General features: G+C 41.8%; 4 protein-coding genes across 8 annotated transcripts; 1 reads left to right on the top strand and 3 right to left on the bottom strand.

The window, feature by feature from the left end:
• Window positions 1–241: 241 nt before the first annotated feature.
• pdpk1b (3-phosphoinositide dependent protein kinase 1b) lies at window positions 242–10,196 on the bottom strand. 2 transcript variants are annotated; one of them, XM_058061955.2, is made up of 14 exons: window positions 10,002–10,196; window positions 6,749–7,042; window positions 6,577–6,619; window positions 6,331–6,468; window positions 5,852–5,996; window positions 5,682–5,779; window positions 5,152–5,227; window positions 4,937–5,005; window positions 3,596–3,692; window positions 3,341–3,514; window positions 2,949–3,166; window positions 2,797–2,854; window positions 2,501–2,653; window positions 242–2,404 (listed from the first exon to the last, which is right to left on the bottom strand). In XM_058061955.2, exons 1-14 carry the CDS (start codon window positions 10,023–10,025, stop codon window positions 2,291–2,293), a joined length of 1,701 nt encoding a protein of 566 aa, XP_057917938.2. In that variant the 5' UTR covers window positions 10,026–10,196; the 3' UTR covers window positions 242–2,290. The 2 variants fall into 2 exon arrangements, with proteins under 2 accessions (XP_057917938.2, XP_057917939.2); XM_058061956.2 differs by lacking the exon at window positions 10,002–10,196 and adding an exon at window positions 9,637–9,752.
• Window positions 10,197–10,301: 105 nt separating this feature from the next.
• tsr3 (TSR3 ribosome maturation factor) lies at window positions 10,302–12,894 on the bottom strand. The gene is made up of 6 exons (XM_058061957.2): window positions 12,598–12,894; window positions 12,217–12,427; window positions 11,665–11,858; window positions 11,414–11,581; window positions 10,870–10,924; window positions 10,302–10,746 (listed from the first exon to the last, which is right to left on the bottom strand). The coding sequence occupies exons 1-6, from the start codon at window positions 12,716–12,718 to the stop codon at window positions 10,581–10,583; spliced, it is 915 nt and encodes a 304-aa protein (XP_057917940.2). The 5' UTR covers window positions 12,719–12,894; the 3' UTR covers window positions 10,302–10,580.
• Window positions 12,895–13,040: 146 nt separating this feature from the next.
• gnptg (N-acetylglucosamine-1-phosphate transferase subunit gamma) lies at window positions 13,041–15,320 on the top strand. Of its 3 annotated transcripts, XM_078789077.1 has the most exons (11): window positions 13,052–13,216; window positions 13,286–13,340; window positions 13,418–13,485; window positions 13,558–13,612; window positions 13,685–13,768; window positions 13,843–13,936; window positions 14,006–14,120; window positions 14,202–14,284; window positions 14,591–14,719; window positions 14,808–14,889; window positions 14,969–15,300. In XM_078789077.1, the coding sequence occupies exons 1-11, from the start codon at window positions 13,150–13,152 to the stop codon at window positions 15,043–15,045; spliced, it is 909 nt and encodes a 302-aa protein (XP_078645203.1). In that variant the 5' UTR covers window positions 13,052–13,149; the 3' UTR covers window positions 15,046–15,300. The 3 variants fall into 3 exon arrangements, with proteins under 3 accessions (XP_078645204.1, XP_057917941.2, XP_078645203.1); XM_078789078.1 differs by having other exon boundaries at window positions 13,041–13,207; window positions 14,808–15,319; XM_058061958.2 differs by having other exon boundaries at window positions 13,047–13,216; window positions 14,808–15,320.
• On the bottom strand, window positions 14,691–21,402 carry chlsn (cholesin). 2 transcript variants are annotated; one of them, XM_058061964.2, is made up of 6 exons: window positions 21,313–21,402; window positions 20,592–20,741; window positions 20,406–20,519; window positions 16,821–17,020; window positions 16,560–16,641; window positions 14,691–15,506 (listed from the first exon to the last, which is right to left on the bottom strand). In XM_058061964.2, the coding sequence occupies exons 2-6, from the start codon at window positions 20,724–20,726 to the stop codon at window positions 15,333–15,335; spliced, it is 705 nt and encodes a 234-aa protein (XP_057917947.2). In that variant the 5' UTR covers window positions 20,727–20,741; window positions 21,313–21,402; the 3' UTR covers window positions 14,691–15,332. The 2 variants fall into 2 exon arrangements, with proteins under 2 accessions (XP_057917947.2, XP_057917946.2); XM_058061963.2 differs by lacking the exon at window positions 21,313–21,402 and adding an exon at window positions 20,940–21,104 and having other exon boundaries at window positions 14,692–15,506.
• Between the last annotated feature and the right edge of the window lie 180 nt (window positions 21,403–21,582).

The following is a 21,582-nucleotide window of genomic DNA, read 5'->3' on the forward strand; positions in this document are numbered from 1 at the left end:
GACTGCCAGCCCCGCCCCCCCGGGCCACTCCCACTAATAACACAACCCCGCCCTCACACAATCTCTCTTCTCTTCCAGTGGAGAGATGCCAATTAAAAATTGCATAGTTTTTCTCATCATTGTGTAATGCATTTTTGTGTACGGCAAATGTGTTTTGAACACAATGCCCGATTGGCTCTAAAACAAAAGAAAAGAAAGGCACAAAAATTTGTAGTAATTTGCAGGAGACAAAAAACACAGGTGGTGGGCTGATATTTTATTTACATGCTGCAGGATTTGAGAAGCCATCGCCAGTGAACATTGTGTCATGACCGTGACTTAACAGAAGACAGGACACATGGCTTTATTGGTATGCCTAAGTTCCCTACATGCTTTAATTACCGGACTACCAAGCATTAAGTGGAAAAGTCATCATTCAACATCTACTGACCTAGCGCACAAATAATCAGAGAGAATGAACAGGTTCATTAAATTATCGGAATATGATTAATCACTGAGCAAATAGAAAATGTATGATATAGTAAGAAAAAAGCTGTAAAATATTATAGTTTACAATAATTATTCACATTCAAAGGCTTTACATCTCAATACATACACAACATGGCCCCTGAACATGACTTCAATCCAAATATGATTCATATATTAGAATTTAAATAACACAGAATGAACTAGAGGCTAAACAATAGCCGTCTAATAACCTTATACAAGAATAAAAATACAAAAACTGTATCCTAATATCATTGCATTACTTGCTTCAGATTTTAATAATACATTATCTGTACATCACAGTTCTCGTCAGTTACAAGCCAGGTAGAGTGTTCCATACACAAGGTAACCGACTGCCATCTATTTATGATTCAGACATATTCTCACTGTGGAGGAATACACTTTGTGGAGCGTTTTCCTCCTACTTTATAGACAGATACAGCAATTTCATCGGTTATTTGGATCAGATAGATATCCTTTCACGCCAAGCCCTGGGCCCCCAGGGTCCTATTCACCTATATATTCCAGTCACACACTGCACACACAGACTCAGCCAAAGGACCTGAAGGTAATCTGCCAAAAATTAAAAGCATTATATAACACAAACTGTTAAAAATAGGAGCATCAGATAAATCAATGTTGGATTTCTATCGGGTCGAATGTGTGGAAAAAAAAGGTGAGCTCGAGATGCAACTGTGCAATCTCGCTCAGGGAGAACAACTAGTGATTGCTTGAAAAGAATGATAGTATAATGTATATATCTGTTGGTGAGGATTTTCTGTTCAGCATGGGGTGGACAGCACATAGGATTTTCTATTTCAAAACAGGATGCACTGAAGATGAGCAATCTATCCCACAAAAAGAAATCCACATCACAAAAGAATAGAACGGAACAGCCAAATCATCCAGTAACATTTTCTATGGTTGCCGATGCAGACGCCACCCCACCCCCCAAAACAAAACAAAAAAAAAAACCAAAACACCTTTTAAAGTTGAATAAAGTACTGTATATCTCCAGTGCCCAATGAGAGCGGAACACGGCTGCGCTACACAACTGGCCATGCAGGAAAGGTGAGCAAGTTTATGATTAGGAAGTACAAGCTAGTGGTATGTTTACCCAGCTCCCGTTAGCTAAACCTCCTCAGTAACTGCTGTGGAAGGCCCTGTCACACACTGAGAAATCTATTTGGACTGCAAAAAGCAAGTACCACTAGACTAAGGAAAACAACTAAAATACTGTGGAAATATCTGGGCTCTTACAAAAATACATATAGGATTTGAGTTTGGTAAATGCATGAAGACTGACTGAAGCGTACAGTATCTTGTACAGCTATGGACTATATGCACCAGACAAGGGGCTGTCTACAGCTTGCACATAGGATGCAGGTTTGGTATATGGTTTAATTAGAGGTCAGCATAGACTCTGGGATTCACATAAGCAATATTTTTGTGTTATGGTATAACAAAGGGAACCAGTTCTTGGATTTAAGAGCCCTGGCATTTCACCTTCCGTTGAGAATGTACAAAAGAAGCAGATGCGCTCGGTGGTACTGCCAACATCCACATATGGAGAATTGCAACAGAAGCCTCACACAGAGCACAAAGAACAAGCAAAGCAACCCTGAATCCAAAGTTGTATTTTTCCCATGGTTCTACTCGGTAAAACAAACAAGGTCTAGATGCCAGCGTCTGTCGAGAAGAGTTTGTTTACACTGCGGTGATGAAGGGCACTAAAGAGGGTGTTACTCTGCTCAGTGATTGGCCTCGGAGCTAAAGAGGAGTGGCCACAGGAGGAAGTGTGCTCCTATAGGCCAGGGTTTTGGTGTCTTTGATAGATCTTTCTCCACACTTCCTGGATCTTCTTGCACCATCTGTCAGCATTGCCGCTGGGGTCCATCAAATAGTACGTTCGGTTAGGCTGCCATGTGACAAGTAAAGGGTAAAAAAAAAAAAAAAAGTATGAAGGCACATGTTACACCGCAAGGAGATAAAGACTTTAGCAGTAATTGTGTACCGTGTGAACGAAGAAGGTTTTGAAGTTCTTGGCCTCGGGGCGTAATTCTAATGACCAAGGGATTTCTCCTTTCAGGACCTTGTTAACAGGATCCACATAGTACAAGTGTGGTCCCTCAGTGAGGAGCAGCTGTCTTCGTCGGGCAAACAGACCCTGCAATGGAAACAGATTCAGTGCGTTCAAGCAGGAAGAGCGTAGAAATGGACACACAGACTATACAGTAGTTCATGGATTTTCCATCCTTATAGTTTTGTCTAAAATGAGCTGACAATTCAGGATTTAATAGCCATACACACCTTTCGTTTGTCGACTGGACCCATTTTTAAAATCAGGTTATTTTCCACAAACTGGTGCCTGAGTGGGGAAAAAAAAATACACAGGTGACATCCACTCTTGTACATGCAAGTGGGTTCTAATCCAAAACCTCATATTATCAGTGAAGGGTTACCAGGGGTTCCCAGAGGTTTGTTTGTCCAGCAACAACTGCTTCTCCTCGTCCGTGAACTGCAGGTCCAGCTCAAAGGAGTTGTTGTCCAGGTCGTGGATGTACTGCTCAATGTTGCTGCTGGACCTTTGCGGAGGCGTCGATTCGTGCGGCGACAGGGAGTGCGATGAGCTGGACTGGGCCACCTGTATGTTGCTGAACTGGCTCAGGAGGTCATCGTACTACAAAAACGACACAGGTCATTTACACTTGGAACAGCTTTTAAACGCATGGGGGGGGGGGAGGCCGTCCCCCAGGCTTTGCTACACATCTTAAAGCAAAACATTGCCACCCATCCATCAGTCAGCTACTTGCTGAATAAAATTAAAGGAAAGAAAGAAAACAATTAATCTTACATTTCCATAGCAGTCCTCATCATCTTCAGACATCGCTGGCAGGTACGGCGTGAGCTTGGGGGGTGTCTGCAGGTGTAGGTCTCCCCAGGAGATGTTGTCGAAGAAGGGGTGTTGTTTCAAAGGGTCGTAGCCTCCCATCTCTTCACACCCAAGACGGTTTGAGGGGTCCAGTGACTGAGTAAAGACAAATGACGAATCAAAAAAATGATACTTATATATTTATACATTGCTCTCAAAGGACGTCACATAACTTACCAAAAGCTGTTTGACAAGATCCTTGGCCCTGGGGAAGAATTTCTCAGGGAATTCATACTCCAGCTTTATTATCTTCTGGAATATTAAGTATTCATTTCTACGACGAGAAATGAAATAAAAATGTTTAGTAGAGCGATAGCACCAAGGACTCTAGAGTTCAAACAGGACAGCTGACATCCACTTCCGTATAATGCCCCGAGTGGTTTTGGCGGCGATGGTGAACAGAAACCTGAAACATTGCATTGTAAACACGTTCTCAGCCATTGCCTGATCTCATAGACACTCCAAAAGACCAGGGGCCTTACAAGGTGGCGTAGCGGTGAGCTCATTCTCATGTCAAGTTGTGTTTTTATAGGTACCATACTTGGTGTGGAAAATGGCATACGCAAGCTTAATACAGTAGGTAAGGTCCCTGACTTGTCGTTTTTCAAGTTCCCCAAAAACATAAAAATGTTGTAGATTTAGAACACAGGACCGTGGACATACAGCTTAAAGCTGTGATTAGTTTTTACAATCATATTTTAAAATTTTATTAATGAAAGGTTGTGGTGACTTCCATTTGTGTCCAGTTACCATGCGCACAGGGAAGACGTGTTCATCGAATTTGCAGTCAAACAGCCAAGTAATTGTTTTGAGTGAATGTACTATTGTTTACAAACCCTCTCTCTCTCTCTGAACGACACACTTCTTGACTGGTTCTGTCGCCACAACAATGGTGCTTTACACCGATAAGTAGTCGATAAGGCTTTACACTGCTGATCATGTGAGGGGGTGGGTACGCATTCTACTACTATGAGGCGTTGCAGGATGGGACTGAGATCTCCTGAAGTCCGTCGTTACTCGTCGTTTCCATATGGACTACAAATAGATACTTTTTTAAAAACGATTATGTCAGTGACCGGTCACTGTCACATGACCAGAAGTGAGTTTTGACGACAATCCAACATCTGAATATTTCGAGTATCATGACTCACCACCAGTCGACATTCTCCTAGTATTTTATAATATTATACTCTCAAAATGACACATATATAATTCCACTTCATCATTAATTAAGCCTTGGAAAGTGGATGGCATTGATCTTATGCGGATGTGTTCTTTCTTCTTCTATGGTTTGCTGTGACACATGGATCCGTCCTTGTGTCTGTATGTAGGTGTGCCTTGTGTGTTACATTGTTTTCCACCCTGCTACAGTATCCGCTCCCACCTGGATGCAACTATTCACTAATCCAGCACAGTGTGGATGCAACTTTGCCTGGTCTGAGTTGTTATATTTTATAAAAACTTTTTTCTCCACTAATACTTGTGTGGGAAAAAAAACTAAACAAACCGTGTACTTACCCAGCTCTGAATGGTGGTAAACCAGCCACCAACTGATAGATAATACATCCCAATGCCCAGAGGTCAGAGCTAAAAAGATAATAACAATGTTACTTTTACACACAATACACCAAAAATGTGCCAAATAACATCTCTATTCAATAATTCAATTACTGCTCTGTCTCCTATTCCGGTTAACTAAATAAATGTCCTGGAATGAAGTAGTGCATAGTTACCTTTTGCAAGCTGATTTCTCTGTTAGCAGCTCTGGAGAAACATACTGTGCTGTTCCGACAAAAGAGTTTGCTCTTGCTGCAAAACAAGTGAAATGAAACTTTTACGACACTTAACAGGCACGTAACAAAGGATGCTCTGATCAGGGTTTTATGCTGCCGATTGCGATACCGATCTTCCGGGACTGAAATCGGTCGATACCAATCACATGGATTAATTATGCATTTTGCAATTAATTCATGATGCATGCTATTGGCCAGGCTTGCTGTAAAACTGAATATGTTGCGGCCGCCGGAAGCATTCATCAAGACTGAAATCCCTGTTGTAGGTTCGCTTTAGTTCCGGGCAGTGCACCTCTGGCTCTGGCGGCCATACGGCACAACGGAAAGAATCCATTCGAGATCTAACTTTGACTCCCAGATGCTGGAGACATCTACCGGAGTCATTTTGCGGCAAGCCGAACTGGATCCCGCCGATCAGGCGAGACTAAATCGGCGGCCCATCCCCATCATATATTGAAATAGGTTTGTACCTTGCTTGCTGTCCGATGATAATTGCTTTGCTGTCCCAAAATCTGTTATCTGAATGTGCATGTCTTCACTCAAAAGAATGTTCTCTGGTTTCAGATCTCTGAAAGATAAGAAATTGGTGAAACCTATAAGGAAAACTTGAATGAGAGTAAGAAAGCCTTCAAATACTCACCTATGGATTATCCCCTTATTGTGCAGGTATTCTAGAGCACTAACGATTTCTGCTGAATAGAATCTAGTGCAGGTCTCATCGAATGAACCAATTTTACGAATGTATTTGAGGAGTTCGCCGTTCTTAGCGTAGCTAAGACCGAAGTCTGAAAGATCCTAGTTAAGGATGACAACTGTTACAACGAAGGAACAAGAGAACGGACAGTGATCATTATACGGTCAACAAAAATATGAACACTTTTGGTTTTGTTCCCATTTTTCACGAGTTGAACTCAAATATGTCAAACAAAAGGCCTATTTCTTTCACAAATCTGTTCCATAATCATGTTGTCTAATGAGCATTTTCGTGTGCCACACCTATGAGGTGGATGAATGCTCACTGAAACAGATTGAGACATTTAAACGTTTTGACAATTTGACATGTAAAAATTGCTGCAAAAATCGTGTTGCGTGAAAAAAAAAGTGATTAGAAAAGGATACACAACTTCTCATCATCTTGAAATGTGAAGTAGAGTTTGACGAAGAATGGGTGCTCGAGATTTGACATCAAATCCCTTTCTCTTTTCACATACTGGGCTTTGTTCTGCTTCATGATGTGCCGCTTCTCTAGTATCTTAACTGAAACAGAGGGAAACGTCACATTAATAAACCTGTATACATACACACATATTTATATGTGTGTGTTTGCATGTACACACATAACATACAACGTGTATTAATACTTACTTGCATATTCTTTGCCAGTTACCTGCTCTCTTGCCAGGACAACCTTGAAGTAAAACGGTCTTGTCAATTGAAGAGGATGACTCATCCAAGTACATTAATCAAAGGAATGCTAGCATGTAGCAACATCTACTGAGGTGTAATTAAAAAGTGAAGAGGAATGCGAGATATATACCGTCGAGAAGGAGCCTTCTCCCAGTATCTTGCCAAATTTGAAGTCCTCTGGTTTCTTCTTGCGAGGCTGAGGGGCCTGAGCCACCTTTTGCGCACGGAGGCCCGAACCCTGGCTGCTGGCAGACGTTCCTACAGCACGGGCCTCTGAGGGCGACCCCTCCATGCCGGGGCAGTGGCTGCTGCTGCTTGCGCCTGGGATAGCGAGTGGCGAGCAGAAGTCGGGGTGGTTCCTTACCATTGATGGATGCGAGCGGGAACAAATGACAACGCTGGGCTTAATAGGCACAACATCATACTGGAACAAGAAAGTAGCAAGAGAAAACATTAGTCAGCTGGGTGATTAAACACACTTAAAGCCATACATGTGCTTTTAATGGTGCATTTAGATTTAAAGGGCACAATAAACACCACCCTAGGTCAAAGGACAAAAATAATTTTCTTTGCTGAATATGTCAAAAAAATCGCAATTGACACAGACATGCAAAAAAAAATCACGATGCTGCATTGTGCATTACAGGCCAGTAGCAGGCGATAGCAGCCTGTAAATAAACACTAAGAGCATCAGTGTTTATGTGATACGGAAATGAAGGCTTTGGTAAATAATACAACTTTGCTGGAGAAATAGAGGCACAAACACTAATAAAGCACTGTGGTCCACATTATCTTTTCAGTGTTTGTATGGAAACAGTAGCAGAGCCGATAGCTGCCAGTGTTTGCGTTGTCATATAAACATACGGACAAAACACCACTATTTTTGTAGTGTGTCTGCTGTGCGTTTATGTTCCCTCATTGCCAAAAAAAAGATCACAACCGCGAATTAACTTAGTCAATAGGTAAGAGCCCGCCATTGGATAATTACAGCACGGGTGATTATGTTTCAGCTGGCAACAACTTAATTAACTGTAACTGATGCAGTCAGCACCACATCCAAAGACACTTCCTGTGGTCGTGGAAAAGATGTTCATCTGTTTCAGGAGGGACAAATTATTGGCATGCATTATCAGATGCATAAAATGCCACGATTGCCATGCCATGATTATGACGTGCATTATCAAAGCTAAAGACCAACGAAATATTAGTGTGTGTGTGTAAGAGATCTTTTTTGGCCTGGTAGTGTTATACAGCAGTTACTTTTCACTGACTGATTATGTTAATGTATCGAATGTATGTATCGTCCTTGCATGCAACAGAGAAAATGCACGAGGATGAAGATCATAATTCACAAATAAATAACACCACGTACAGCAGGTAACAGCACTTAGAGGAGCAAAGTCTAAAAGGAGATAAGAAGAAATCTACAGAAGAAGCTGCTTCTTGGCCTCGACTGTGTCAACTTTTTATAACTAGTTCAAGAAGACCTATTATGCTTTTTCCACTTTTCTGACCTATAAATGTTGCTATAATGGTGTATTCTCCTGTTATACAATAGCAAAGTTTCACATAATGAGGTATGAGCAAGTTTTTTCTAACGTTGGCTCACTATGACTTCACAGTGAGTCAGACTTCCTTATATGGGCGTGCCTGTGTAGAAGCTGTATGCCTGCCCTCCTCCCCTCTTTTCTTGGGAGTCTATAGGAGTCCACAACTCAATACAAAGGGCCGAAAATTAGCATAATATGTCCTCTATCACAGTTGAACATTGATGACGTGCTTCCATGTTTTCAGGCTCACTCATATCAAATATTCCCAGAATATTTTCACACAAGAGATAAAGGGTGTGGGTTTGTAAATTCCAATCGGTCGTTTGGTGCTTCAGTAATTTGGCCTTTTGAGTGACAATAACATGACGCCACTATGTGTGAGTTCACACTTGCAGTCCAGTACTCCGGTCTGGATGTTCACACTTCTATTTTAGTCGGTGGACCAAATCATGGTGACAGTTAAGTAAATCCATAAAGTCATACCTCAATTAGAGGGTGCATGCAACGTCTACATTGTCCGACAACCTCATGACCCAAAACAACATTACATTTTCTGCAGCACAGTCGTAAAATTTCGTTTTGATTGTATTTATTTTTACCAGCTCAGAGGATATCAATTGCATAAAGACGTCAAAAAGGTTCCCTGAGGTGTGCTGCAAGGAGATGGCGTTTGTGATGACTTCGCCAAACTGTAAAGAGCAACACGACAAGGTCCATGTATGTTTAACGTTTCTGGTCTTATATTTTACTCTCATTATAACGATTTTCACTCAACTTCCTGTTGAGTGTTGCTATGCATCGCCTGGTCATGGTGTGTGTTTTGCTCGGCGTCCACACTTGCCTCACTCAGGACTAGAGTCCCCTGCAGACGGACTCATACCCATTTCTCATGCGGTCTCAGTCCTCACATTTTGTCGGTCCTTTTGGTTCTGGACTGCGGTTACACTTGGCCAAACTAGCAAAGCAAAATGGACTCTTGTCCGTGTTAGCCAGAGCGTAAATGACGCGTGTGAACGCACCCTAAAACTCACTTCAAGTCAGATCAGTTGGCCTAGCTTTATCTCATTCACAACCAAGGTGTGGCCATTTAGCCGGTCTTCAATGAATAGTTGTCAATCGCCCGTGTAGCTATTCCCTAATCCACTGCTACGATCCACCGTGTAATGGTTGCAAGTAGGACCCAGGTATCAATGACACACCTCGGACGAATCCCGGCTACATCAGGCCTATACCAACTTTCTTTGCTAAGTAACGCTAAAGCTAACGTTAGCCACATCGTCAGGCAACACTGACAGCGAGTTCCAAACTTGCGCTACAAATTAGCTTAACGGCAGGTTGTCGACGAGCAACTTCAAAACAAATCGCCATTTTCACAGAGGCGGTGTAAGTCACAATGAGGGTAAATTGGTTGTCGTTTATTTGAGCAGAACAGCGGGTTGACAGGCACGGTTAAGCTAAAAAGAATTACCTTAACATAGGTGGAACGTTAGCTTGCAGTATCATCACTGGAAAGCGCGAACCTGTTTAGCTAGCATTAGCCAAACAGACGAAGAGACTCCACCACGTAACAGTGTCGTGTGGGTTATGAATCATTACTAAACCCCCTCATATAGAGTACCAACACACGTTAAAGCAAATGTTATTCGTACCAAATCACTGTAGCCAATTTTAGCTGTAGTTAGCTCGATTTAGCGCGCTAACGTTGCCATTTGCGGCTAGCACCGCTCTCCGCAAGAAGGCCCGACCTAACTATTTGTTGTCAAACAGCCGCCACACGCCACATTTCCAGCACCGGCTTCGTAGTGTGCTTCGTGTTCAAGTTCCAAGACTTACCAGCTGACTTGTAGCTCTTGCCATGGGAGTTTTCCGCGAGTATTTATTTGGAATAAAATAATTAGAGAAGCTCCGGTAATGGCTGCCTCTGCGCCTTCATTTTCGAGCTGTGACGTCGTTCCACAACAATGTTACCGCAGGACAGCAGAGGAGAGTCCCGCTGTGTCCGCCCCCTCGCTACATTTACAGCCGACTCAACTTTACTATACTGGAAGGCTCCGTCAAACGAAAAAAAAAACTTGTTTTTAATCAACGAACACGTGTAACTTCTGTATTTACATCAGTCTTTTATGTGGTGACATGCTGCGTTTAATGACCGTGTTTTTCATTCAAACACACATTTTGAAGGTGTGGGAAAATTGCGCTCCCCAAATTGAAGTGTACAAACATTTGCTCTGTATACAAAACACAATTTAATTTTGAAAATGTGAATACACACATAATTATATCCCATATTCAAATATTACATCTTATTTAACACCAATGCGTGTTACAGGCTTTATTTACCGTAATGTATACAAGCTGTATAGAAAATGGATGAAGGATTTCCAGCTAAATAACTTTTTATAAAAGTAACTTTTATTGTGACGACTTTGCTGCCGCTGCTACTTCCTCTTCGATGTGCGAGACATGTTCTGACTCATCGTTGTTTTTTTCATCTTCTGCTTCATCATCCTCATCCTCCTCTGATGTGTCAGCATCTTCGCTTGAATCCTCCTCCTCCTCCTCCTCCTCCTCAGGTAGCCTGGATACAAAAAATATTTTGAACAAATGTTTTTATATTACAGTACAAGGGCACATGTTCAATAGTCATCATATGTAGCTGTCACACAGGTTATTGTATTTATGTGAAATGCAAGACGCTCACCGATGACGTCTGTTGAGATTCATACATTCGACTCCTGAGTTCACGTCAAATGGATCTGTAGACAAGAATTTTTATGAGCTTTACTTAAAAACTGTGCCACTAAAAGAACTTTTGTAATTGAGCCATATAGGAGATAAATATTGTTTAAATGGTGCAATGCTAATATTAGTACTAATGTACCCTATTGACCCAAATAGACACTATAGATATCCTGTATCTATAGGATCTAGATACAAAACAACAGGTGACGGCAAAGTTCCTCTCCCCAAGTGAGCTTTTCTTCCTGTCACTCACACATACCAGTGACTCAGAAAGACGCAGCCTTGAAACAAAGACCCACCCAGGACAAAAGTCATCTTATAAAGGTCATCTTATATTCGGGTCAATACAGAATACAGTGGATCTCCACACGTTAACCATTCAGCATTAATGTCACCGCAAATTCACGCTTTCTTAAAAAAAGTGTACATTTGTGTACATGTTTGATTTATAAAAACAAAGCAACACAATTTTGCATATATATTATGATGTACACCATTTTTACCAAATTCCTCCTCATCAGGTTTAGTCGTGAGAAAGTCCTTCTCTACAGCCAGCAGTTCATCCTCTGACTGGCACACAGCATAGCGTTGTAGCAGATCTTTATTAAGCTCCAGGAACACGGTGCCCCACTTGAATTTCCTCAACAAAATCAGGGCCAGCTCTTCAAAACCTTTCAAATGAAACAACATGTGAGTATGTAAATGTGATCAGTTTTAGAGTAATAAAATGATTGGAGTACTCCTCGGGCCTTACCCACAATACAAAAAGTGGCAGCGAAAGCCTCTACACAAGATAATTTGCAAGGCTTCCCGTAGTTGACGGGATTTGCGGCGACAAGGTATGGCAGTAAGCGCGGATGACTTCCAATCATCTTGTTGAACGGAGTCTCCTCCAGTTTGGCCCAGGAGCAATCAATCACTGCTAGTCCATGCTGGGCTACAATCTCCCTGTGAGACACATTTCATTCAGTTTACATCTCCAAACAAAGAGTTTGCTATATCATATGATATAGCAAACATTTGGATTTTACTCAATATCAAATGCATCTGGTACTTTTACAATCAGTAACTGTAACATTTGTTCACTTCCTGCTTTCCATAATACAGTTTAAGTTTTTTTTTGTTTTGGTTTGGGTTTTTTTGTTCTTCAATGCAATCAACGTGACAAAAGATTTTGTTTGACCTTCAGCGTTCCCTTTGTTGTTAATTTTATTCCATTATTCAATGCAAATATACAATTTCCTTTTAACAAATGTATACTGTAGTTGCCAGGCAACAACATGGATGCAACAAATGGCATACATACCTGTCAGCTGGTGTCACATACTTTGTGCCCATTGGACTCAATACGAGTCCATTAAATCTCTGATTGAGACGTAGGTTGCGCACAAAGCCCTTGCGGACTAGCTTTCTGCCTGTGCAACGTTTAGGATCACAATGTCCCAGCTCCCACATGGCCAGTGGGCAAGGCAGTTTTATTTGGGGAGCCTCTGCTCCTTCCTCCAGCTGAAAACTTACTGCAAAACAGTAAGAGAAAGCACAACATAACAGCATGACAATGGTGTATTAGTAATATTGCCCGTCTAGGGGAGGTTTTAATTTATGGTGCATTGACCCAGGTCTCATTGCTTTTCTATTAAGCCAATATTACAGCACAAAACGACTGACGTGGTGTGTGTCTGTTTACCTTCAAATGCAGAATGCATTTCTTCTGTAAATGCCTCTAATGACTTCCCCTTCACCTTGCGTCGTTTATCTTTTCCTTTATTATCAGAACGCACAAACTTGCCTTGCTTCTTTCGTCCCATTCTTTCAACCGGCACTCCGAATTATAGCCACAAAAGTTGAATATTGTCAAAATAATAACACGTGATAATAACACATGCTAACTGCTGCTAGCTAGCAACCACGACTGACATCGGTATGTTTGGAAACATTCTTAGTATTTTTAGCCTTGCTGGTACACTTTTATAAGTCAGACGAACTTCTCAATAAACCAATAAATCAATAAAATCAATAAACGAATCTCAATAAACACGCGAACCCCGACAGCTTTTGAAATATTCAAAAATTCAACTTTTGGATACTGTGATAAAAGTGCGACGTGCGGCCATTGGACTGGAGGTACAACGCGCATGCTCAGAAATGTGTTTTGTCACGTGATTTTCCACCCGGAAGACCATTGTGTTTTGTCAGAAAGTAATCGGAAATGTTCACATTTTAGCCACTGGAATCAACGATGTACAGCTTATTTTATTGGATATATCACGTAATATCGATATTCACCGTGTGTCTGGGTTTTTTCGGTAAGTCATTTTGAGATACATCTGTCTAGACGAGCCGAATTCAGCACATTGTCTGTTTTTTTTGCACAGTAAACGAAGGACTCGCTGGTAAAATGAAGATAGTCGAGGCGCCCAACACATTTGGGTTCGTCAAGTTAAATGTCACATAAGTGTTGTTTCTATAACGGACATCCTATTCTGACAGTTGCTTCTCTCTTAAAGGATTAACAATAATATTTTGGCTCAGGGAAACAGACTGCAAGCTAAAGTGCTCCCATCTCCAGTCTCTGGTAATGTCATTTTATATAATAGAATGTATTCTTATCATAAAATAATTTTGTTCTGAACCTATCGTTGGTTAGGACCTGCACACCTTAATCGTTTGGCTGGGAAGTGTTTCAGTCTTACCGAATCAGTGTGAGTATTGCATATTATAGTACATATATTAGATATAGCACCGTGTAAGATGGACATATTCATGCATTCCAGGTATAGATACGAGTTCTGCCCTTTTCACAACATCACACAACATGAACAATCATTCAGATGGAATGCCTACAGTGGAATCCTGGGGTGAGATGCCTTACAGATACAAGTGTGGATGTGTGCTGATGACTAATATTCTAAGCTTTGTGGTTTCCCAACAGGATCTGGCAGGAGTGGGAAATAGCAAACAACACATTTACGGGCATGTGGATGAGAGACGGAGACACGTGTGGCACCAGAAACAGAGAAGCAAATGTGAGCCATAGTTTGAAGTGCAACATGTTTATAAATCAGTTTCAACTAAGTCCTTTTTTGTGTCTGCAGGTGATTTTTGTGTGCAGCACCCAAAGCAAGCTTGCTCAGGTCTCGGAGCCCAGCACATGCGTGTACTCACTAACTTTTGAGACACCACTTGTTTGCCACCCACATTCTATTTTAGGTATGATGAAAGGAAGTTGTCAGTAGTTGGAAGGTATACTTGCAACACTTCTAAGTCGAAGTTGTGTGCTTTTTTCCCAAGTGTACCCCACCTTGAGTGAGAAGCTGCAAAAGGAATGGGATGCTGCAGAACAGGCCCGTTATGACGATCTTATGACTGAGCAAGTAAGTCGAACAGGGGCGCCACCAGGAATAAACCACATTGATCCCCTGCCAGACCCTTATACAAATAAAGTTTTTTAGTTATTAATGAATTAACAAACACATGCCCATTGCCTTAAAAGGTAGCAGTTGTACCATTACACCACCAGGAACAAACACATGAGTGCTGTATGCCTCACAACAGTGATGTGCTTCCTTTGAGCATTTACTGAGAATGCGCCCCCTTGCACAAAATGTGGACCCTCACAGATGTTCACAGTATTTAACCTTGCCTACTGCTTAAAAAAATGCTCCTACTTGTGTGTGCAGGGATATCAAAAGGTCCTGAGAGATATATTTGAGGATGCCGGGTTCCTGAAGAGTCAAAAAGTAAAAGTGAATCAACCTGAAGCTGCAGTTGAACCAGAAACACACAACTCTTTACAGAAATGTAATGAGGTATGCACGGTTTTAACACATTTTCCATATAAATCTACAAAAATAGTATCTCCATAGCCTTCAGCATGTAAGAACATTTCTTTTACAGGATTTTCAAAAACAGCGAGAAGAGATTGAGAGACTACGAGCCCTCCTTACGCATCACAATATTCCTTTTCATACACAGCCAGGTTTGAACCATCGCCATTTCAAAACAACGAGTGTTGACATACTGCATGTGTGTAATATTATATTTTTGTTTTGTGACAGATGAGATAAAAGGTGCCGGGACTACAACTATGGTGCAACATTTACGAGGGGACACTGGCCTTGTAGATCCCCACTGAGAGTTGGAAGAAAATACAGCATACCATGGATACCATGCTTGTTGACTTGGGGTCCCAAATCTGGAATACAGGACTTTAAAAAGTACTCTTTACAAAATGTTCTAGGAAAACACCTTGTAATTTAATTAAAAAGTCATCTTTATGTGCATTGATAGGCTCAATTTCCTTCCTTTAGAATGCTGGCATGAAATAAGGCCAAAACACACTAATAGCGATACATTAAATATGTTTTTATCAACTAATATGAGCAGTGAAATTAGACACAAAAAAGTCCAAGCCTCAAAGCGTCAAGCCAGCATCTGGATAACTTCTCTGGCTCTTTGCGCCCTCTTGTGGACATCCACATTATCTTGTCCTGATTCTTGGACCAGGTCTAGGGCCTTCTGCACCGTGGTGTCTCGTGCTCCTCCACGGAGGCCTTCTATGTATTGCAGCAGCACGGAGAACTTATCATCTGGAACCTAAAAACAAACATTGTTAATAGTGATGCCTTTATGTATGTAAAAAACTTGGAAAACACACAAAATCCCACAAATTGTTCATGATTATTTACACAATTGATCATGTCACCTTGCTCATTCACTTTTGCACAATTTCTATCTTCCAATAATTCTAGGATCAGCAGTAACAGATGTTTATTAAAAACATGAGACCAAGTAGAAGTGAAGCTAAAAAAAAAAAAGCACTTCCTGTTGCATGACAGGTTGGCGGGGTGTTTCCTGTCAGACACACTCGAGCAGTGGTCGCCGATGTTTTGTTTCCCCCCCCCCCTTGTGAGATCTTATTTTACAAAATATAGAAGTCCAACAGCTACTCATTTTTGTAACATTTATTTTCATAGCTTACTTTAACCCAAACAAACCGAATATGCTAGTTTTACCAGAACATCAACAAAGTGGTGGTATCCACAACTAACGTTTCTTTCTAGGGTGCTCACATTATTATTATTATTATATTAACTGAAAAGCTGCTATAATAATAATATCACTGTAGTAATGGTAATGGTTTAATTTCATTTGAACATGCATCAGATTACAATTGAATGCATCCCATAATCAGTTCCCAGTTCCACATGTCCAAAAGGAGTAGGAAGAAGCAAAGCTTATTAAATCCTACCCCTCCATATGGTACTTTTACAATCAGTAACTGGTACATTTGTTCACTTCCTGCTTTCCATAATACAGTTTAAGGTTTTTTTGGGTTTTTTTTTAAATAATGCACCATGTACCGAAGTACGAGGTGATATGACCATACAATGACATAATGGGTACCATAGCTTGGTTAATATACAAGTCAATATAAGTTAATATATAATATACAAGTCAGTTATGTAAATGGAAACTGGTGTTTTTGAGTTGTTTTTTTGTGAGGGCTTTAGCTTTAGGATTGTGAATGATGGGCAAAATAAATAAAAATAAAAAATGTGCAGTTCCCCTTTAAGAAGTGTTAGAAATGTATTCAACGAGAGTACTCCTGGAGTGCTAACCTCAACCTCACGGGTGTGATGCATTTACCTGGTCAGAGTCAAACATGTGCTGCAGTAACCACGTCTGCCGTATCTTCTGGAACCTCCAATCTGCACGATTGTCAGCCCAGCTGCAAAAACAGGAATGGACCATGTGTTGTTGAGATAGTGGGACAGAATCATATATATATACACACACACACACACACACACACAACCTCCTACAATTGTTGGTTCCATGTTTTCACTTCCAACTAGACTCCAACAGCCTCACCTGTGAAGCTTTATTCTGGAAAGTCAAATATCTTACCAAGTCAGGTAATCCAAGGCCTGCTTTGCCGCGCTCGGCCCAGGAGAAAGTTTTTTAGTTTTTGGTAAGGTGATCCCCTCTGCTTTCAGACGCTTCTTCTCCTCTTTTTTCAACATCTTCTTCAGCTTCCTCTCCAAGACCCGCCTCTCCTCTGGACTCAAGTCCTCATTTCCCTCTGGATCATCGGGTGGAACTGAAATCTATCCAAGCAAAGGCAGAAGTGGTGTAAAAATGATGATTGAACTTCATATATTATGTCACTTACATGTAAATAAGCATGTGTACATTTTAAGCAGGCATAAAGGCACTTCCTGTTTAATCGCAGCTGAGACTGTTCCCCATTTTTGTAGCCTCACACATCTTTATTTTGCATTTCATTCCCGTTATGCTGCATTCAGAGTAGAGTTGCTATTTTTGGGGGGGAAAAAACTCAGCCACAGTGCAATATTGTGTGCATGCCGTTCTAAAAGACGTCAATTTGATCCTCAAGGGAGGCTCAACAAGGGAGCCAGTATGTTCTCTGATTTAACGGTCTTCAGTCTGCAAGGTGAAGGGTGGAAAAAAAAAGAGGGGGGGGCGGGAGGGCCGGAAAATGTTCTGATCACATGGCCACGAAGTCATTCTGCAAGTATGCTGAGGGGATGCTGCCCACTGAAATAAAAACGGCTTTCTGAACTGGAGCATCCAAGCTAAGGGCGAGCAGCCATCTTTTTGTCACGCCGCTTGGCCTTCACTCAACCAGCAGCAGCCGTTGAGCTGGGGGATACACACAGGAGACCAGCGAGTGACGACAACAGAAATGGTAAGTGGAAACATGTGTTATCGCGCCGAGACGGCGGCTCCTCCACGGCGGCTCCTCCACGGAGGGCACAGCAAAAGGCGCGAGGAGACGCAAGGCCAAGAAAATAAACGGTTCCCAACACCTTCAGATGCAAACACAGAACTTTCACTTCTTCAAATACCTTTTTAATAGGCAGGATGATCCAGTCAGAGTCTAGACCTAAATCCTATTTGCAACTGCTCTCATCCTGGGACACAAAAAGGGGGCATGCCACAAGAGACGCCCTCGCAGGTTGACAGGTTCGGAGCACCATGTCCAAGTCAACATGTGCCATGACGATAAGATCAAGACGTGTGCTCCAGCTGACGACAAACCAGCATCTTGCCGAGTTGTAGTAGCGAAACCGAGAGCTCGGTATCCACTGTTCCGTCTGTGAATGCTACGTCGTAGTCGTCCGGCAGATAAAAATTGTTTTTCATGCTAGCTCCGACAATAATAATATGGCTGTAGCTTGGTTATGTAAATGGAACAACAGTTGGCGGTTTTGTGTGATGTATTTCCCATGACATCCCTTGTTAGCTAGCTTATATTAACTCGTTTTCTAAGGATTTCTAAGGTTTTTTAAGGATTGTTCCCCTTTAAGAGGTGTCAAAAATGTATTAAATGAGAGTGCTTGTGAGTCATGTAAGAAATTCAATTCCATCAAATTAAAGCCTTTGTATGAATGAAAAGCAGCAGTGGGAATACTGATATTTTTTTCAAAAACAGCAAAAAGTGATGCAGAATTACAATTGAGTGCATCCCATAATCAGTTCCCAGTTCCACATGTCCAAAAGGAGTAGGAAGAAGCAAAGCTTATTAAATCCTACCCCTCCATCTGGTACTTTTACAATCAGTAACTGTTACATTTGTTCACTTCCTGCTTTCATAATATAATTTCAATTTTTTTTATTTTGTATTTTCATTAGTTTTTTGTCACGTACCGAAGTACTCGGTGATATGAGCATCCAATGCCATAATGGGTACCATAGTAAGTGTCAATATAGTGATATATATAGCACATCATGACCGGTTCAAGACTCTTCATCCTTGTATTTAGCAAACATCAACTGCTTGTATTGTTTCTTGAATTGGCTCATCGTTGTGCATTGTTTGATTCCCTTACTCAATCCATTCCATAGTTTGATTCCACATACTGAAATGCTATGGCTAGCATAACGTAGTCCTAGCATAGAAGTGTTTCAAATGTACTTCTTCCCTGAGATCATATTTCTCCTCTCTTGTAGAGAAGTATTGGATGACATTTTTAGCTAATTGCTTATTTTTAGCCTTATGCATTATTTTAGCTGTTTGAAGATGAACTATATCAGCAAGTTGAAGTATTTGTGATTTTAGAAATAAGGAGTTAGTATGTTCTCTGTAGGCGCCATTATGAATTATCCTTACTGGCCTTTTTTTTGCAGTACATTTAGCGAGTGAAGATTTGCTTTTATAGTTATTAGCTCATATTTCCACACAATAAGTAAGAGTATGGAGTGATTTCTGATTGAGCAAAGTTTCCACACATACTGTACTTTCATCTTATCCATATTCTTCCATTTTTTCCAGTCAAATGAGAGCACCACACCATGGCTGTCCAACAGCCCGGGCCTCGCTCTCAACGCATGCACAGCGTCACCAAACGTTGTGCTGGAGCTGATTGCGGCCAGTGACATCATCTCCACGGCCCACCGTGTGTACGACGTCTGCGCCGCCGTGGGCTTTGTCGCAGGCTGCTTCCTGCTCTACGGCTTCGTGCACACCTACAGAGCACAGAGGCGTCTGGCCTGGCTCGAACGCCTGCTGTGGGCCTTCTGTGGATTTCAATTTCTGCTGGTGCTGCTCTCCCTCGCCCTCGTGGTGGACACACCTCACAGCCTGAAGACCAGCGTTTTGGCCTGCGCCACGCTCTCCTTCGCCGTGAACATCGCCTTTCTCTGTGGCCTGTTTATCTTAGTGCTGATGGCTTATGTTCTCACCCTCGATCCGCCGTCCAACGCCCTGCTAAGGAGGCCTGGTGTCTGTGTGGCTCTGGTGATCCTCACTTCTGTTCTGACCTCCCTGCTGCTGGCTGCCATCCGAGGACCCCACAAAGAACTTCACCAGGAGAAGGACTGCTTTATGGATCCAGTCCAAGCTGGCGTTGCCTACGCTGTGGCTAAATTGGGCCTGGCTTTTCTCCTTCCTTACGTTCTCAAATTGGGACTTGTGATTTGCGGCTGTGTGCGACAAAGTAAATCAAACGGACGATTTCTCTCCGGCTCCGAAGAGGGTCCGGTATTCCTGGCAGTGACGACAGCGTCGCTGCTCTGCCAACTCTTCTACATGGTGGCGCTAGTGAGAGCATCACAGCTGCAAGCCGACAGCAAGCTGAGCCATCGGGAGAGAGCGTTTGTGAGAGTGGCCGAGCTGGTCTTCTTCTTCGCAAGCAGCGCCAACCTGATCCTGGTGCTGCTTACGCACAAGCCGAGCCGAGAAAGGATACGTGGACTGTTCAGGCAGCTGAAGGACTGCTGCACGCGGCCTGTTCACACTCAGGCCAACAGAAACATCATCACGCCGCACATCGAGATCACAGACACCCTGCAGGACATCGAGTCGTAGAGCTCATTCTTCCACAACCACTGAACTCTGATAGTTCAGACCAGTTCTGAACTCCTGTTTCAATGCCAGTGTTGAATTCTGCAGAATGTGTCAATGCTATGATGGTTGGAGCTAAGCTTCTCATGTTGTTTTCTTTGTATCACAACAACAGTAAGTCGTACCTGCTTTGTCGTCTCTGTTTGCTGAGTTTTTTGTTGCTTCTTATGTTTTTTCGCTTTATTCTTTTGTTTTTCCTCCATTGCAATGTTGTCATCCGGAATGGAAACTGGAGCCTCCTGGACAACAACAAAAATTGTGTCAGAAACTTACTAGGCTATGAATAGGTAGAAGGAGACCTTTCTACTCACCTCCACTTCCATCTTTTTCCTTTTGGCTCTGCTTACTTTATTTCCTTGCACACAAACTTCATTGTCAACCGGAGGCAACTTCTTCTTCTTCTTCTTCTTCTGTGGGGGTTTCTGTTGGGATTTGTCTTGAGCCATGAGGTATTTGAAGTCCTATTAAAAAACAGAGATACAAAAATACATTACCAATTCAAATAGGGTTTCCTGTATTTGTGATACGGACAATGATCTGAATTAGACACAAACAAATTACATTTGTCAAAATGTACTTTTAAGGTCGTGTATATAATAAAGTCATAATCAAATAAAGACGTCTTATCTGTTTAGTTGCGGTGAAAGTATTTTACTTACACAAAATACAGCCGAAGAGGACACGTTGACCCGCGTGTATGTAAACCCGGAAGTGACTGCATTGTGGAGCATTGTGATTGGATAATATTGCGGTTTTGTGATTGGCCGAACCCTTGGATAGATTCAAGTGCTACTTCAAAATCGGAGAATTTAGATCTATTATTTATGCTCTCTTTTACTTCAATGCAAAACGTTTGACGTGTCAACATATATGCAAATATATATATATATATATATCCTCCGGGTTATACTTATTGACACGCTCACAAACACAAGTCCTAAACTGTCGATACAATAGTTTCGTATTATTTGATAGCGCGAATTTTGACAGTGTACTACTGTCCCAATTCGATGACTTTAATTACGCACTTACCGGAAATGGCGATTTTAATATTTATCAGCTTTATAAATTGCACTGGAGTTAGTCTCTCTTCTAATGCTACGTAGCCAAAATGGCAATGACTGGGTTTGTTTTACTTATTTATTTATTGGCCATGATTCAGCGTAGTTAGCTTCCATAGCCTCCATAGCTACACACACAATTTGGGGCGTGTCGAGTGCAACTTCCGGTGTTGGCACACTGTTGGAATAAGAGCAAACAGCAGACAAGGCAAACACATTTTCCAAGCACATTAAGGGGCTT

The sequence above is a fragment of the Doryrhamphus excisus genome, linkage group LG2 (genome assembly GCF_037039965.1).
Source record: "Doryrhamphus excisus strain RoL-2023G ecotype Guam linkage group LG2, RoL_Dexc_Guam_v1.1, whole genome shotgun sequence".
Classification (NCBI taxonomy): domain Eukaryota; kingdom Metazoa; phylum Chordata; class Actinopteri; order Syngnathiformes; family Syngnathidae; genus Doryrhamphus; species Doryrhamphus excisus.

Excerpts from the sequence above, each read along its gene's own strand:
- chlsn (XM_058061963.2), bottom strand. The coding sequence starts at position 21,011 with ATGCTCCACAATGCAGTCACTTCCGGGTTTACATACACGCGGGTCAAC. Across the intron at positions 20,520-20,591 it reads GGAAAAAGATGGAAGTGGAG|GAGGCTCCAGTTTCCATTCC; the intron begins GTGAGTAGAAAG and ends GTTGTTGTCCAG. Across the intron at positions 17,021-20,405 it reads AAACAGAGACGACAAAGCAG|ATTTCAGTTCCACCCGATGA; the intron begins GTACGACTTACT and ends TTGCTTGGATAG.
- tsr3 (XM_058061957.2), bottom strand. The coding sequence starts at position 12,718 with ATGGGACGAAAGAAGCAAGGCAAGTTTGTGCGTTCTGATAATAAAGGA. Across the intron at positions 11,859-12,216 it reads TATGTGACACCAGCTGACAG|GGAGATTGTAGCCCAGCATG; the intron begins GTATGTATGCCA and ends TGTGTCTCACAG. Across the intron at positions 10,747-10,869 it reads AATCTCAACAGACGTCATCG|GCTACCTGAGGAGGAGGAGG; the intron begins GTGAGCGTCTTG and ends TTTTGTATCCAG.
- gnptg (XM_058061958.2), top strand. The coding sequence starts at position 13,150 with ATGTACAGCTTATTTTATTGGATATATCACGTAATATCGATATTCACC. Across the intron at positions 13,341-13,417 it reads GAGGCGCCCAACACATTTGG|GATTAACAATAATATTTTGG; the intron begins GTTCGTCAAGTT and ends TCTCTCTTAAAG. Across the intron at positions 14,720-14,807 it reads CTTTACAGAAATGTAATGAG|GATTTTCAAAAACAGCGAGA; the intron begins GTATGCACGGTT and ends TTTCTTTTACAG.
- pdpk1b (XM_058061955.2), bottom strand. The coding sequence starts at position 10,025 with ATGGCAAGAGCTACAAGTCAGCTG. Across the intron at positions 6,469-6,576 it reads AACTGGCAAAGAATATGCAA|TTAAGATACTAGAGAAGCGG; the intron begins GTAAGTATTAAT and ends CCTCTGTTTCAG. Across the intron at positions 5,228-5,681 it reads ATCATCGGACAGCAAGCAAG|CAAGAGCAAACTCTTTTGTC; the intron begins GTACAAACCTAT and ends CTTGTTTTGCAG.